The sequence below is a fragment of the Phymastichus coffea genome, unplaced genomic scaffold, assembly GCF_024137745.1.
Source record: "Phymastichus coffea isolate CEN01 unplaced genomic scaffold, Cenicafe_Pcof_1.1 PCOF00143, whole genome shotgun sequence".
In the NCBI taxonomy this organism is placed as follows: Eukaryota; Metazoa; Arthropoda; class Insecta; order Hymenoptera; family Eulophidae; genus Phymastichus; species Phymastichus coffea.
In genome coordinates, this window is record NW_026706954.1 from 377,076 (window position 1) to 392,109 (window position 15,034).

Below are 15,034 nucleotides of genomic sequence, written 5' to 3' on the forward strand. Positions count from 1 at the left end.
TTCCAGACTGATTATATTTATTGATTCGATGTTCTACGAAATTATAGAAAAGGAATTTAAGACTTATAGGAGGGCATAAAGTGATCAACTAGTCTATTCTACAACGTCCGCAAGGCTTCCAACGTGTTTTTGCATTTGTTGCCTTTTGACGAGACGCTATAAAAATAATAATGTACAGTAGGTCTTAAAATATCAGTGCGTCTAGTCTGCACGGTTTTATGTACGTTTTTACGATTTTCGGAGACTCTTTGTAGTAATTTGATTTATTAGCCCGTGTATCACTCGTGAATTATCTCCATTTGTAGTAGTCGAATGTAATATTCGGAGCAGATAATTTGAAGCCGAGATAAATTACCATTTATAACTGTTAAGAATACAAAAAGCAGATATTAGCACGGGACTTGTTCGCTACTCTTTTAAGGAATGTAAGACTGCAAAAATATTTGTTAAAACCGAAGATATACTGGCAGTTGACGGTCAAAAAACGTACTCTGACGACGAATTTAATGGTTTCATGCGGCGGCAGGTTTTCAGAAACACGTCTAGAAAAGTTGACTGCTTAAAGGGGGGGGGGCTCCTCGATCGGCAACGGAGAGAGCTCTAGCCTCTAGACTATAAGGCTGCAATTGCAAGATTGGTCACAAAAGAGTGCGCAGAAGGAGCGTTTGTGGATCGCCGACGCGCACAACCGGTCATCGGCTAATTTAATAAAACACCAGACGAGAGCTGTAAACGCGCTGGTGTTGCGCCTAAAAAATTACCTGCCTGCTTCTCGTGCTTGCCTTCTCCTTAATGATTCTTGCATCTCTGCTTGGCAGTTCTTGGCTCAGTTCGCTTTCGTCAATTACTGCGGCTGATGCTCTCCCGGCAGATAATGACTTTTGCTTAGCACGCGTCTACTCCTTAATTACCGACTTTTTGACTTTTTAATCATTCTGCTCTGTAATTTACGAGCTGTGTCTGAAAACGCCCGCCATCCCTCTACCTCTCAAATACTCCACTTACTTCTCTTCTGCTGACTTTCGTTATCCTTCGGATACAGCTTGTTTCTGATTTGCCCTCACAACGCCACCTCTTTCGTATGCCACCACTGACGGAGTGTTCGTTTAGTGCTCGTCCAAGGATACAAATGTGCATGACTATAGCTACACCACCAAGCTCTGCTCTCAGTTTCACAAGTATTTCGGCGAAAATCTCATGCTTATCTCTGAGATATCAATCAAGTTTTCAGTCAGCATTCAAGTGTCCCTATGTACTGTGATCAATGTATGAACGCACAAATCAAAACCGCATTGCCAAAAAGAAAAAAAATGAAGTCAAGAAGTTGTGACGATGATTTTTAGCAAAGTACATGAAATACTTCATGAACCGATTATTAATATTAATATTGGTCAAGAGGATCTGCTACGGTTTTAAGTCGTCGGTTGGCGTATGACTTGTCTGTCGCGTCGTCCAAGAAAAAAATTAGAGAGAGAGAGAGAGAGAGTAAAGTAGACTACCATCTTTTTCGCTTCAAGAGTTTTTCTTTCAATTTCACAACTCGTTCAGTCACTTGCTCTTTCTATCATCTTGCTTCTGTCAGGCATTATGTATCGCTACAAATTCGTGCTGCGATGACTATAGCACATCTCGCGGCCTCCTTCCGTCTTCTGTGTTGTCATTTGACGTCTTATCGTTACCTAATGCTCAATTGCAGTTGTGGATCCAACTGCTCGAATAATGACGTACGCCTCGGGAGCTGGATGGATAATAGAGAGATCATTTCGTCCGGTAGAATATAAAGTAAAGTTGATTTATTCATTTTAAAAATAAACATTCGTAATAAACTCGATATATATTATTCCTTAAAATACACGCTTGCAGTGCATTGTTAATTATACGCTAGTTTCAACTACGAAATGACCGATAAAACAGTTTATAATTTGAAAATTATACAAATGTGTGTGCGCGTGTGTGTGTGTGTGTGTGTGTGTGTATGTACTGTTAGCAATTATTACTAGATAACTTTGTATCATTTGATAGGGGATGATAGAAATAAGGCGAAATTCGAAGGCAGTACAATGACTAACGAATACAATTACGTTGAATACGAAGCCGAGTCAAGTTACGCGTAAAGACAACGAGCTACAAGGCACAGGTGTCAATGTCGTTATCGAATTAAGGCGCTTTCTACAACATTCGACAATACATCTGCTCGGTCGATTCTTCAAGTTGCTTGCTAATGTTTACTCTTTGCGTTACCTCGGCAGCTGCGAGCTTGACAGATGCACAGCGTACTTGTATTACTAATGTACGCCGTCATTACACGCGCTTGGCTTACAATTCATCGATATGATTCTGTCGCGTAACTTGATTCTTCGACATTGTCCTCGTCGACTGATGGGCTCTAGCGGTACGTCCGCGACGGAATCCGCTAGATTGTAGTTGGGCCGCGAATCGCCGACATAGACTCGATCGAGGCCTCTCGTGTATCAGTAGTTGCGCGGACGACGCCCTCACTGACACGTGCACGTCGATCATTTGCATTTGGCTTGCTGGGTATTTTTCAATTTGACGCGACAGAAAACTGACCGTGAATTAGATATTTTCATTAGAATGCCGCAGCCCTTTTACGTAAGCTTTCATTCCCGCGTTTTACATAACTGCGCGCTGCATAACGCTGCAATCTTTCAAAAGAAACACAACTAGGCAACTGCTTAATTCGATTACAGCTCCACGCTCGTCAGCGCACTCGCACTATGGCATCCCCTATGTGTATATTCGTTCGTTGTACGCGTTATAATCTAGCTTGCGACGCGCTCCACTAGTTGTCATTACAATGAGACCACAGCCACGCGTATACACATACATTTGAGAGCCGCTCGCGTCCCCGTTCGACGCTCACTACTGGGCGCAGAGCACCTTCTCCATCTTCGCGCAGCCTTCAGCTAAGTAACCGTCCACCTTGCCTCATCAAACTCGACTATTCCAAACTTTTTCCTCGTATATTCCCCTACGCCGTTCGCTACTTGACCATTTCATCGTTAACATGATCATTAATACTACATTATTGTTAATATATAATTACGGCTATCGTTATAATTTTTATGATTATGTTATTAATTATTAATGTCGTTATTATTGCTTTAATTATTATCATTATTACTATTGGCTCAGACTGCTTTTGGCCCCATTAACGCGAAGCCCGCGATTCAGCAGCAGCGCCGCGGGCGTGCACACTCGAAGAGCGGCTTGTGTACAATATTTGGTTCGAGCGACCACGACATGCGGATCGAAAACCGCAAAATGAAGAGACACCAGTCAGTCAGCTGACGATTTGTCTCGACTCTCGTTCGGCAGAGACTATAGCGTCGGTATAGCTGCGTCTGCGATGGCCGAGTTGAGGAACCAAGGAAAATGCGGACCGTCGAAGAAGCAACCGAACAGCAAACAGTAACAGTAGAACGAGATCGAGGCGAGCAGAGCTGGCGCTAGCCCGGCTCAGACAGCCACGAGGAGGCCGACGAGGAGACCGACCCGACGAGGAGGCCGAACGCGTAGGTCGCAGCACAAACGGCTAATCCGCTCGGCTAGCTGCCATGGCGGCCGGAGGGTCTCAGGCCTCCTGCAGCTCGCCCTTGACGCCCGGCACGCTATGGTGGTGCCTGGAGGCCAGCCGATTGGCGAACTCGTGCATGACGTCCCGATAGATGACGGTGTCGAGGTTCTCGCCCAGCATGTAGAGCAGGAACCAGTCGCCGACCTTGCTGCGCCGGACTATCGTCTCGACGGCCTCGCGGCGCACCAGCCGGAAGCGCAGCCGCAGCAGGTAGACCCGCGTCCGCGGCGAGAAGATGATGACGATCTGCAAGGGCGCAAGAGGCCGGTCAGTGGAGAACGGGGGCGCGCTGCGGCTCGCCCGCCAGGCTTTACCCGGTAGATGACGGTCAGCAGGCTGAGCACGCCCAGGAACAGGAACCAAAACCAGAGGAACACGTAGATCTTCTCGTTGACCACGTTCAGCGGCAGAATGCAGACGGCGTCGTGGCGCTCCACCTCGCCGCTCACGCCGTACTTGTAGAAGGTGCACTTGGTCATTCGGGGGAACACGTAGATCATCGGGTCGATGCGGTCCTCCTGGTCGCTCTCGAGGAAGCGCAGCACGTCGATGCCGAAGGTGAGGAAGGCGCCGTCGAAGAACCGGTTCATCAGGAACATCTGGCCTGCGGGTGGCGAGAGCGCCCAGAGCGTTAGCCCACTGGGGCGCCGGCAGCTGCGCGCGACTTACCGATGACGTTCAGCAGGGCCAGCACCTCGCACAGGTAGTACCTGTAGGCCCACCAGTTGTGGTAGCGCAGGTTCTCCCACAGGTAGTCCAGCAGCATCTTCTTCTTCTGCTTCTTCTCCACCTCGCTGCACAGCCCGATGTCAAGGTCCATCATCAGCGCGTGGATCTTGCCGCCCTCCCAGCCCTTCCACAGCCAGCGCGGCGTGTAGAACAGGATCGCCTGCAATCAGTGCGTTGCGTTTCGACCAGCGCGTACGCGTACGCCCGGGAACCTGCGCTCGCGTGTACAGATCATGGCCACAGGTGTTCGAGCTCGCTCGCGCGCGCGCCACAGGTAGCTTCGCCCGCGCCCTTCGCGTCCACGTACAGCCGCTTCTGACAACTCGTACAGCACGAGTTTTGAGTTCCGCAGTTTCGTTAATCGACTCGCTTTCGGAGCAACATGATTCTCTGCAAGAGGCAGCTAGCAGAACCGGCCGAGGCGCGCTTGACGCTTTACTTCCACCGCGCCTCGTCGATTTCACTTAAAGCGCCTGCAAAAACGCTTCCAACTTATTGTTTCTAACTTACTTGCTTATTTTTGCCAAATTCTTTCATTTTCTTTTGACAATTGTCAAGGACCGACGGTTTCATTCGATGGAATTCATTTTTTATCAACTACTATCGAATACCTACGCGTATGTATATCAAGTGTGCAAATGTAACGTCACCCATAAGAAATTCATTGTCACTGAATTTAAACGTTTACAAGTCTTTCAAATTACTGACAATGTATTTCTTATGGCTGACGTCATATTAAACGTTTAAATTTAAACACATGGGTTTACCATGTTTATTGCTTATAATGAGCAATAACTAACCAGATTTTGAGTCGATTCGATTAAATGTACTCAAGTAAAATTGTTGAATAATTTCATGATGTGAAAGCAAATCGAATGAGTCAAGTGGCGGCCGTAGAATTGAAGAACATATATATACGCGATATACACCGAAAAAGGTTGTAAAAATGGTATGTTATAAATGTTAATACCTACAAACATATTTTTACATAATGATTAGAAGAAAGCTTGTTATTAATATTTTGCCAAAGCTTTCTCTAAAAGGAAGCAGAAGCGATATATCTACAAGCTTTACGGTCGACGATAAGCGATCGCAAATGATCAAGGGTGAAACTGGATAAATCCTAGTAAGTTTCAGTTTGTCTTCTTCATTCTTATATCTGCAAGTGCCTCAATATCTAGTTGCGTTATGCTAGTCTGTTGTTGGCCGTGCAAAATAATTTATCTACTACAGGTACAAGTGCATGGTTCGTATAATACCTGTTGAAACATCAAGAAGCATTGAAAATGCCCCAGATTCGCAATTAATCAACACGCGCATTTCGCAGTTTGTCCAAATGATCATAAGGAGGCAAATTCAGGTTAGAGTAGCGTCATGCTTGTTGCGTGCCTGCTGGCTCAATCGAGAGCCATGTCGAGCACGGCAATGGCTAAAATATTGGGCCGTCCGATCAAAGTAATGGGTGACATATCCTGAGGCTGCCTTGAATTCTACAATGTGTCCAATATACTACTATTTGGGGCTGTGTGCTTGTGCAGCGCGAGTGAAAAGCAAATGACCCAGCGACTTCATCTGCGAACTAACTTCGATCGGGGCAGCGTCAGTTCACGGTGACGGAGTGTCGTCCAACGTCCAACTCGCTGAGATTGTTTATTCATTTTCAGAGCAGCTTTCCGCAGTATACAAGGCTGTTCGACTTTAACTAATTCGGTAAAGATAAGCTTCAAAAGCTACGACAACTGATTCGATAAAGCTTCAAAAGCTAAAACATTGCCTTGAAGCGCGACAAAGAGACACCCAAGACTTGGCGTCTTCCTAATCCCCCCCCCCCCCCCGCTCCACGCCGCCGTCGGCTCCCATTCCGTTTCTTGTGCTTCCTGCCGCTTTGCAGATTCCGCGAGAAATCTAGCCTCTAAACTCTCCAGGCCAAAATAATAGATGCGAGAACAATGGACAATGGGCTACGTGTGCGTGCATACAAAGGGTTGAGCGTGCATCTCGACAAAAAGACGAGAGAACAAGGTAAACGCTGCCGATTATGCTAATGGCCAGGTCACAAGGCGAGAAAGACTGACCCGAGAGCGGAGACAATAAGTCATATTTCGAGATTTAGCAATGGTCGCGGGCGCCTACGTTGCGCTTACGTGCGCCGTGGGCCAGCCGATCCCGGCAGCAATACCCCGAGGAGAAGCGTCGCGCGTTCTAGCAGCAGCGCAGGGGACAGGCGCACGGGAGCGCTCGACGACTACGCAGAGACGAAGGCACCGGGGGTGGCGAGGTCGAGCTTACTTGGAGGAGCAGCGCGAAGATGACCCACTGGTAATACTTGTGCTGCTTGACGAGCGGGTGGGGCCCGTGGCCGTGCACCTCGGTCTTGGACACGCCGCTGTTAGACACGCCGGGGTAGGGTATCGAGCGGCCGAGGCTCATGTTGAAGGCGTGCACCATGCTGTAGGTGGTGTGCAGCCAGCAGAAAGTCTCGAGCACGACCTTGTCCACGGCGCCGGAGGCCTCGCAGTGAATCGGTGAGCCGCTGATGCTCTTGCAGGCGAGGGTCAGGCAGCCGGCCAGCAGCAGGGCCACGGTGGCCCGGTAGTGCAGACGGAAGATCAGCGTGTCCTCGGCCACGCGCTGCACCTTGAACAGCGAGCGGATCGAGCCGAAAATGTCGATCATCTTCAGCATGATGGGCATCTTCCGGGGCCGCCGGGGCCGCGCGCGCTCGCCGGCCTACTCGCTGCTCCGCGCACGGGCGCCGCCGCTGTGCCAGCTCGGCCGGGCCGCGCGCATCTCGCGCTGCTCGGGCCTGCGAGTGCTCGACCGCATCGGCAGCTCGGCGCCGCGGCTCGGGATCGGCCAGTCGGTCGCGGCTCTGGTGTCGCGCGCTGCAGGCGCGTCGCCCAACTGCGCGGCGGCCGCGGCGCTCGAGGGTCAAGTTAGAGGCTCGCCACCGCCGCCGCCGCCGCCGCCGCTGCTTGGCCTTTGAGCCGCCTGAGACTTGAGGGGCATCCCCTTGGCCTCGGCACGGCCGCGCGGCTTGCATATTATCCGCGCCGAGTCGCCCGCGGCCTTGACGCTTCCGTCTGGCGCGCGCCGCCGCTGTTACCCTGGAGCTCGCCGATGCACGGCGCAAGAGGAACAAAGGAAGCAATCTGGCAGTCGCTCGCCGTCCGCTGCCGGGGATTGGCGCTCCCCGCCGCAGCCTGGCCCGGGGCTCTGGCGAGCAAAGCGTGCAATCAGCGGACGTCCCCCGGTCGCGTCCAATTCCGTGGCGCTCGGGTCGCCAAGCGGACGCCCCGATTATTTGGCCGGTGCTCCGGTGCCCCAGCGGCGACTGCGCCAGCTTCTCGCACGCCCGTGCGACGTCGGCTCGGTTCGACGGCCACTGATCGCGATAAGTAGCGCATTCGGGTCATTGTCAGCTGCAGCTGTACGTAGCTGAGCGTGCGCCGATGAGGGGCTCGCGTTGCGAGCTTCTTCTCCTCCGCCACCTCCCGCCCTTGCCGTTCGCTTTCTCAGCTCGTCCGACGATCAAACTCGCCCATCGCGCTCGGCGGGCAGCGGCCTATAGCCGAGCCGAGTCGAGCCGAGGCCGACGGGAATGTCGACGGCGAATGCAAACTCGCGGCCGCGGTGGCTCGCACAGCTATCGATAGCGCCGATCGACTCGAAGCCAGCTCCGGCACGGCGGCTCTCCATCCGCGCTCTCGATCACCTTGCTGATTCGTCGATCGCCAGTAACCTCGACCTTTCGTCGACGCTCGGTGCGTCGGTTCGATTCGTCGTCAGGTTGCGCCATTTTCAGCGAGCAAATCAGCATCGCCGCTAAGCGGTCGGCTGCACACGCTGCGTTGCCTCTTGGAAGCATTCTAGCAATGTGTTTTGTCGTCGTCGTCGTCGTCGTCGTCGTCGTCGTCGTCGTCGTCGTCGTCATCGTCGGCCAACTTGACGTCTTGTCGGAGCTGTGAAACGGGCTGTGCGCTCACACGATAGCCTCTCTGATCTTGGGTTTTTTCGTGGCTCGTTTCTTTCATCACTGCCTCTCAGCTCGCCTCGCTCTCTTTCCCTCTGCTTGTCTCTCTTCTCCTGCTCTCTGCAGGAATGAAGATTGGCCGCAGGCTCGAATATAAAATTGCCGGGCTTCAAGTGCTCGTTCTCTCCTTCGCACTCGGCGGTTAACGACTGGCCGCGCTCTGCGCTACAGCAACTGCGAGTTGGAAAATAACGCGTACAGCACACGCACGCGCGCGCATACCTGCCCTTCAACCGAGCTGTTTATCTCCTTTTCTTTGGCTTTCTCGTTCGTACGTCTCGGCATTTACTTGGGCAATTAGTAGCGTGTGATCATAAAAACAGCAAAATTATTGCGGCGCGTGTGTTGCGGCATTTTCTTCGGTCGAGTCAACGTGCTTCGGCAAAATGCGCACGGGTCAATCGGCATTATTACTGCACCTTATTGGCCCGAAACTTGACGAGATCACCGGGCCCACTGTTGCAATCGTTGAAGCGGACCGTTTCTCATTGCCGAACTTTCTATGGCTGCGCACACCTTCCGGCTCGCGTTTTGCTCGTGTGCTCGTGCAGTCGAACGAGCGCTTGCGCGACACTCAAGCACTCAATCATACGGGGGAGCTGTCATACCGAAAGCGTGTGACATGCTCGCAGCGCGACGAACGACAGGGCTAATGCGCGCCTTAGGAGAATCAAGGGTCGAGCTTTGCCAGTGATCTGTGCACGCAACTTCCGAGCGCTGGCAAGTTCGCCGGCTGATTATATGATCCCGTGTGCATAATTAATCTGCTGAAACAATGTTTTGGTTTCATCCACTTAATTCAATCGTACCGCTTCACCCTACGACGCCGATTGCCTAGGTTTTATTTCAAACCTAATTGTTAAAGCAATTATGTGCAAACAATGCCTTTTTTGACTTTTTTTCAATGGGTTTCAATGATTTTTTTAGATCATTTGCAACATTTTAAGAAGAAAAGTTCTCTATTGATATTGTTTCATAAGACGTACATTTAACAAGTTATATAAGTTTCTATATTTGAAAAATTAAGACTTGAGACTTTGAGGCTTTCTCTATATTAGCTACCTATTAGTCAAATGCAATAATGGATTAAGCACAAAGGCCGTTCCGTTGTCGCAGCTTTTTTGCGCGCGTTAGTGCCTATTGCCTGGCGCTCACGAGTCCGCTCGTCGAGCGTGCACTTATCCCTGCTTTTGGCAGCCAATCAATCAGTTTTTACGAAAAGGTACGTTTAACCTATTGATTTACATGCTCTGTTACTATGGACGTCAAGTTGAACAGTCACGTCGATATTAATAAATGCGCAATGTGTATTAGCTGATAATTCAATTTAATTTGTTATTATATATTTTATAATATGCAAGAGCATACTGAACTTTTTAAATATTTTCGCGGGGATCTGCATTTGAATTGCATTGACAAGAATGTACTTGTTTACGTTTTTCTTCAACTCCGTGGCTGTTGCCTATCTGCGAGCACGCTGTCTTACGGCTTGCAACGTCGAACTTGACCAGTCATCACTATACCATGACGGAGTTTCACTGTAGTATATTAATTAAGTGTCTAGTTGTAATATGGAAAAAGTTCTGCGGAATTGCGCGATAGAAAAATGCGTGGACTAGGTAAATGCGTAATAAGCCATAAGCCGTGTAATAATTGTTATCCGAGGAAAGGGCTCGCGAGTGTCAGGCAAACACAAACGCAGTGACGCGCGCCGCATAAGGCGCTGCTCGTAAATGACAGTAACAGTCGTGTCCGACAGGTTAATCCGTTATTCCATTTGTTTAACAGGTGGATTATTTAATTGATAACAATCGGATTTTCAAAGAAACGTGAATGTTGGAACGGTCAGCATTAATCACTCGTTAAATATGCATTTTATCAAGAAATTACAAGAGGCCTTGTAAAAACATTTGGCTCCGTTTTTATTGGGTGGTGCGCCTGCTGTAGGAAAGACTCAAAGGCTCGTCCAGGCGATGCGCCGAGCGTAGCTAATTGCGGCCGTTGGCGAACTCTGTGACACGACACGACCATATGTACAAGTCTGGTCAACCGAGCCGAGCGTTCCGATCCGGACGCGCTTGACACGACAGGCTCCGATGCCCGCACTAATGCACCGGCTTAGGCCCGCACTGTCCATTCGAGCGAGCGCCTCGTTTTCGCGGCAATGAGTCGGTGAAGAGGCGCTCGTTGCGCCGCTGCGCCGCTGCGCCGCTGCAGAGAGATTTTGACAAGTTACCTGCAGGAAGAGCATGAAGCAGACCCACTGGTAATAGCGATACTCCTTGCGCTCGGTGTCGGGGTAGGACTTGGAGTTGTCAACGCCGGGGAAGGGCACGTCGATGCCCTCCTTCTTCCTGTAGGCGGCGGTGATGGTGTAGGTGCTGTGTATCCAGCAGTACGTGTTGAGCACGTCCTCGGGCAGGTCCTTGCTGTGTATGCAGTCGATGGGGTTGCCGACGTACTGCCTGGTGGTGACGATCAGCGAGAAGGCGATCAGCAGGATGACCGTCAGGCTGTAGTGCAGCCGGAAGACCGCGGTGTCGATGTGTATGTGCGATACTTTGATGAGGCTCTTGAGGCCGCGGAATATGTCCAACATCTTGCAGGCTTGGATCAGCGGCGGCGGCGGTGCGTCGTCCTCCGGCCGAGCTGCCGGCGGCCCGATCTCTCGTCACCCGACGACCGGGACCAGGAGCGCGCGGCATGCTTGCCGCTCGGCGTCATCTGGCGGACCGGCCGCGCCCGGCCGACCGACCAGTCATGCTGCCCTCGTCCGCTCATCCCTCCGTCGCCAGCCTCCTCGGCGGCATCTTCCGGCCCAGTGTCTCGCTCAGACGCGCTGCCTGCCCGCGCCCTTGCTGCGCATTTTGCCTGCACTGGCCGCGCCCTCCTTCCTTTTCTCTTCCGACTGACTGCAGTTTGCCGAGTCCGAGCTCAATCTAGAAGCGAACAAAGTTTTGGCGGCCGATTGCCGCGATCCCCCGCCCCGGCCGCCCCCGGCTACCCGCGGACGAAAGTTTGTGCGTACAGAGCCCTAATTTTCTGCGAACAGAGCCGGAGCTCGCCCGGCCGCCCTTATCTCGCGCGCGTAAACAAGCGAGCCGCTTTTTGGCCCGTGACGCCGGATCCGCCCGGAAATCTTTATCGCCGTGGATGCAGTGCTCGGAATAGCCGGCAGCAATCGCGAACGCTAACGAGGCGGCTGATTGTCGCGCTGCCAGCTTGCGCCAACTGTCCTGGGCGCCTGAAATTTTCATTGCGGTGCGGCAACAATACACTTCTCGACGTTCGCCGTCGATGCGGAGGCTTCGCTCGCGCCGGGCTTGCTGAAAAATTCACGGGCCGAGCCTGCGCGCGGCGGCAGGCACTCGCCGCCGCCGCGGCCCGAGGACCGCGCGAGACGCGGAGCGCGTCGCCGAAAAACTGAGCGCCAGAGGAGAGGGCCGCTGCGGCGACGAGCGGACGCGACCGATAGGTGGGAAGGAGAGCCCGCGCAAGCTCCAGCAGGTGCGCTGGCGCTGGCGCGGCGGAGGCGGGGGCGAGCCCTCGCCGACGGCTTGGCTGGCCGCTGTCGACAGAGCGTTGGCGGTGCGAGTGTGCGACTCGCCGCCAGACTGGCTGTCGCTCGGGCTAAGCGAGCCACTTGTACGCAAATGGGCCGCAGTCAAGGATAACGGCTGAATATTCAGAGGCGCGCGTCTCGACTCTCCATCTGCGCGTGCCTGCGCTGAAACCAACTCGCGGCTGTGGTGGCTTTGGCGGATTCGGCGGTGTCGGCGCTGCACCGAGGCCGGCTCCGTTATTTCGTTTGATGTGCGTTGCGCTGCTGACGTTCTATTTTAGCTGCGCCGTGCGCAAAGCTCGCTCGCTTCCAGTCGACCTCCAGCTTCCACTCGTCAGCTACTTCGAGCGCTTCCACGTTCTATGCCGTCGTTCGCGACTGACCGACACTTGCCGACACCAAAGCGCGTGCGACCACGGCGACGCCTCGCTGGCCCGCGATGCGCTCGGCGCCTTGTCCTCTCACTCGAATCCTCGAACTCGTTGCGCCAGCTGCCACTCGGATTTGCGAGCTGTACGTGCGGCGCCGCGAGACGAACGAGAGGCCGAGCGGGACGCCAGCCTGTTGCTTGGCCAATTTCCATACCGCAAGTCTACGGGTGCAGCTGATACGAGCGCCGACCACTGCGTCCAGGACACCGGTAAATGCAAGCAGGGGAGGGCAAGAGCAGAGAGCAGGTTGCCTAAAATCGAGGGACGGCCGAGGTATGAGCTACGCAATCGGGCTCCAGCCGTTGCCAGAGTCCATCGGCGATCGGTGTGTTTTCTTTGTTAATCGATATTGACTTAACGAGCGCAAATCAAGCGCCAAGCCAGAAACGCTTTAGGATCAAGTGAACGTTTTACAACTGGCTGTCAGCTGCGGTAGCGCATTTTTCAGTGATCCAGCTGTCGACGGTCGCGGAGCGCACCTCGTCGCAGCCCTGTATTAAAATTAAGGTATTGTCAGCAAGTACCGCTCGTTACCGTCCTCTGCGCTACGCTACACATACCTATATGCGAAAACGAATTGACAAGTCTCGCGTAATTCCGTCCTGCTCCCGCGCGCAGCGCAGCGCCGCACCTTCCGCCCGCTTTCGTCTTCCCCTCCCTATTCTTCGAGCGCCGTGTTTGGCTGTAAGCCAACTTCGGAACTAGAAAAAGCTCGAGAGCCGATTAAAAATATCGCGTACGCGGGCGCGCTCCAGAGATCCTGAATTTATTGTCATTCAGAGTTTGTTGTTTCTACGCGGCTCTGCCAGATAATCGTACCGGAGCATCGACCAATCGCTACTTCGAATCAACTTTACCGACAACTCGCTTCTCCAAAGATTGGCCGCGAGCGCGCCAATATTTCACCAATGGGCCTGCATCTGATCATCTAATTGCCATTTTTTGAGACGTACAATGACCGAGCATCGTCGTGCTTTCATGATATTTGTCAACCTCGTGCGCCATCTGGACAGGCCTTCTTCCATATGATTTGCCGCGCGTACCAACGCATTTTTTCGAAAGTCAATGATTGCGATCCTAGTATACGGTCGCCTTCACGAATTCATCCGGACCTCCCGATGCCGACGCCATGGCACATCGTGCATTAAACGAGTCGCTGCCCGTTATGCGAAAGCCAAATCTCAAGCCGTCAAGTTTGGACGGTCAGAAAAACGATACGGTCGAGTAAACAAGCGACGGCTAATCATAATCTACGACAGAATATTTAAAAAACCAATGACCTATCATATTGCAGCGCTCTACTTTCTAATAATAATCAGCCTATTGACCGTGATCGATTTTTTCGTACTGATCGAAAGAAAGCGGTTGTCGAGCGCGGCAGTTTGACTAGCAGAGGGCTACCACTGAAGAAAAAGAAAAAAGCCGAACGAGGAAGGAATTAAGCGGGTCTATTTTGGTACGGCGCTCGATGAAGCTCAACAGTTCTCGCGCGTACGCGATCATTTGAAATTGACGAGACTAGGCAGGCAGCCGTCTCGAACGGTTTACACATCGTACAGCAATGCTAATCGATGGCGGAGCGTCGGGGAGACGCGCGACCCTCGATCATCAGCCCATGCTCGCGAGGCTGATCGCTCGAAAGAGCTTTCGGGTGGCCGTGGGCAGCGCCCAGCTGGCAGCGAGCGTCCGTCGATCGGCCCAGCTGATCGCCATCGCCGCGCGACGCCTCGTCCGGCGCAGTGGCGCCGAGTCGCAGCCGCCACGGCGACCGGTGGTCGATGAGCGCGCCGCGGACCGATCGCCGACCGAGGGCTTCGACGGGCCGCGAGGACGAGCGCGACTGCCTGTGAAAGCTGGCTGTCGACGCGGGCGGACGCGGGCGGCCCCGGACACACGCAACAGCACTGTTTACAAAGCTCTCCAGGCGTCCAAATGTAATCGGCTAAAAATACCAAACTGGAGCTCGACTGCTTCGCCCAGCGGACGAGCGGCTCGAGGGCAGCGGCCGCGCGACGCCCGGCGGCCGGCCCGGACCTTGGGGCGTGCGGCCGGCGCAGCTTCGCTGTCCGCGGCGCGCCGATCTGCACGCACAAACACACGCCGTACACGTGGGCGAGCGCACCGGGCACGCGCAGCAACGAGTCCGCGGCTTATACGCACTTGCTGGAGACGGGCGTCGTCGGTCGCACGATGCACCACAGCGGACTCGTCGAGTTCGACGGAGCGTCGGCGGCCAACTAGCGCTCCGCGCTGCTCGCGCTGCTCGCGCTGCTCGACACTCAGGGTGCTGCTCCAGGAATAGAAACGACCATCGGAGTGAGCGAGCCAGCGAGCGAGCGAGCGAGCGAGAAAGAGACGGATAGCGTATAACGCAATGCGTCGAGCTTGCGGGCGAAACGTGACGGCCTGGTCGAACGAGAGTGTAGCCTTTATATTAGGCAACTGCCGCCGCAGCTCCGAAACAGAGACGACGGCTGCTTTGACAGTGCGCTAACGTGTGCCGGGGGCCTTCGCTCCAGAGCGCTGCTGTTTTTAGTAACTCGCCAGGCAACCAGGCAAAGGAGCTTGCCGCCAGTTAGCTCCGCTCCAAGTTGCCGTGTGCCAGCCGCAGTTCGACAGGCGAGCACTAGCTTGCTCGTTTGCTTGCTCCCTTGCTTTCTTCCTTCCTTCCTGCGGGCGCT

General features: G+C 53.3%; 1 protein-coding gene across 2 annotated transcripts; it reads right to left on the bottom strand.

The window, feature by feature from the left end:
- Positions 1-1,782: 1,782 nt before the first annotated feature.
- LOC131672110 (innexin shaking-B) lies at positions 1,783-14,740 on the bottom strand. 2 transcript variants are annotated; one of them, XM_058949084.1, is made up of 5 exons: positions 14,514-14,740; positions 10,597-11,299; positions 4,268-4,487; positions 3,913-4,202; positions 1,783-3,844 (listed from the first exon to the last, which is right to left on the bottom strand). In XM_058949084.1, the coding sequence occupies exons 2-5, from the start codon at positions 10,957-10,959 to the stop codon at positions 3,596-3,598; spliced, it is 1,122 nt and encodes a 373-aa protein (XP_058805067.1). In that variant the 5' UTR covers positions 10,960-11,299; positions 14,514-14,740; the 3' UTR covers positions 1,783-3,595. The 2 variants fall into 2 exon arrangements, with proteins under 2 accessions (XP_058805067.1, XP_058805066.1); XM_058949083.1 differs by lacking the exons at positions 10,597-11,299; positions 14,514-14,740 and adding an exon at positions 6,617-7,334.
- Positions 14,741-15,034: the final 294 nt, after the last annotated feature.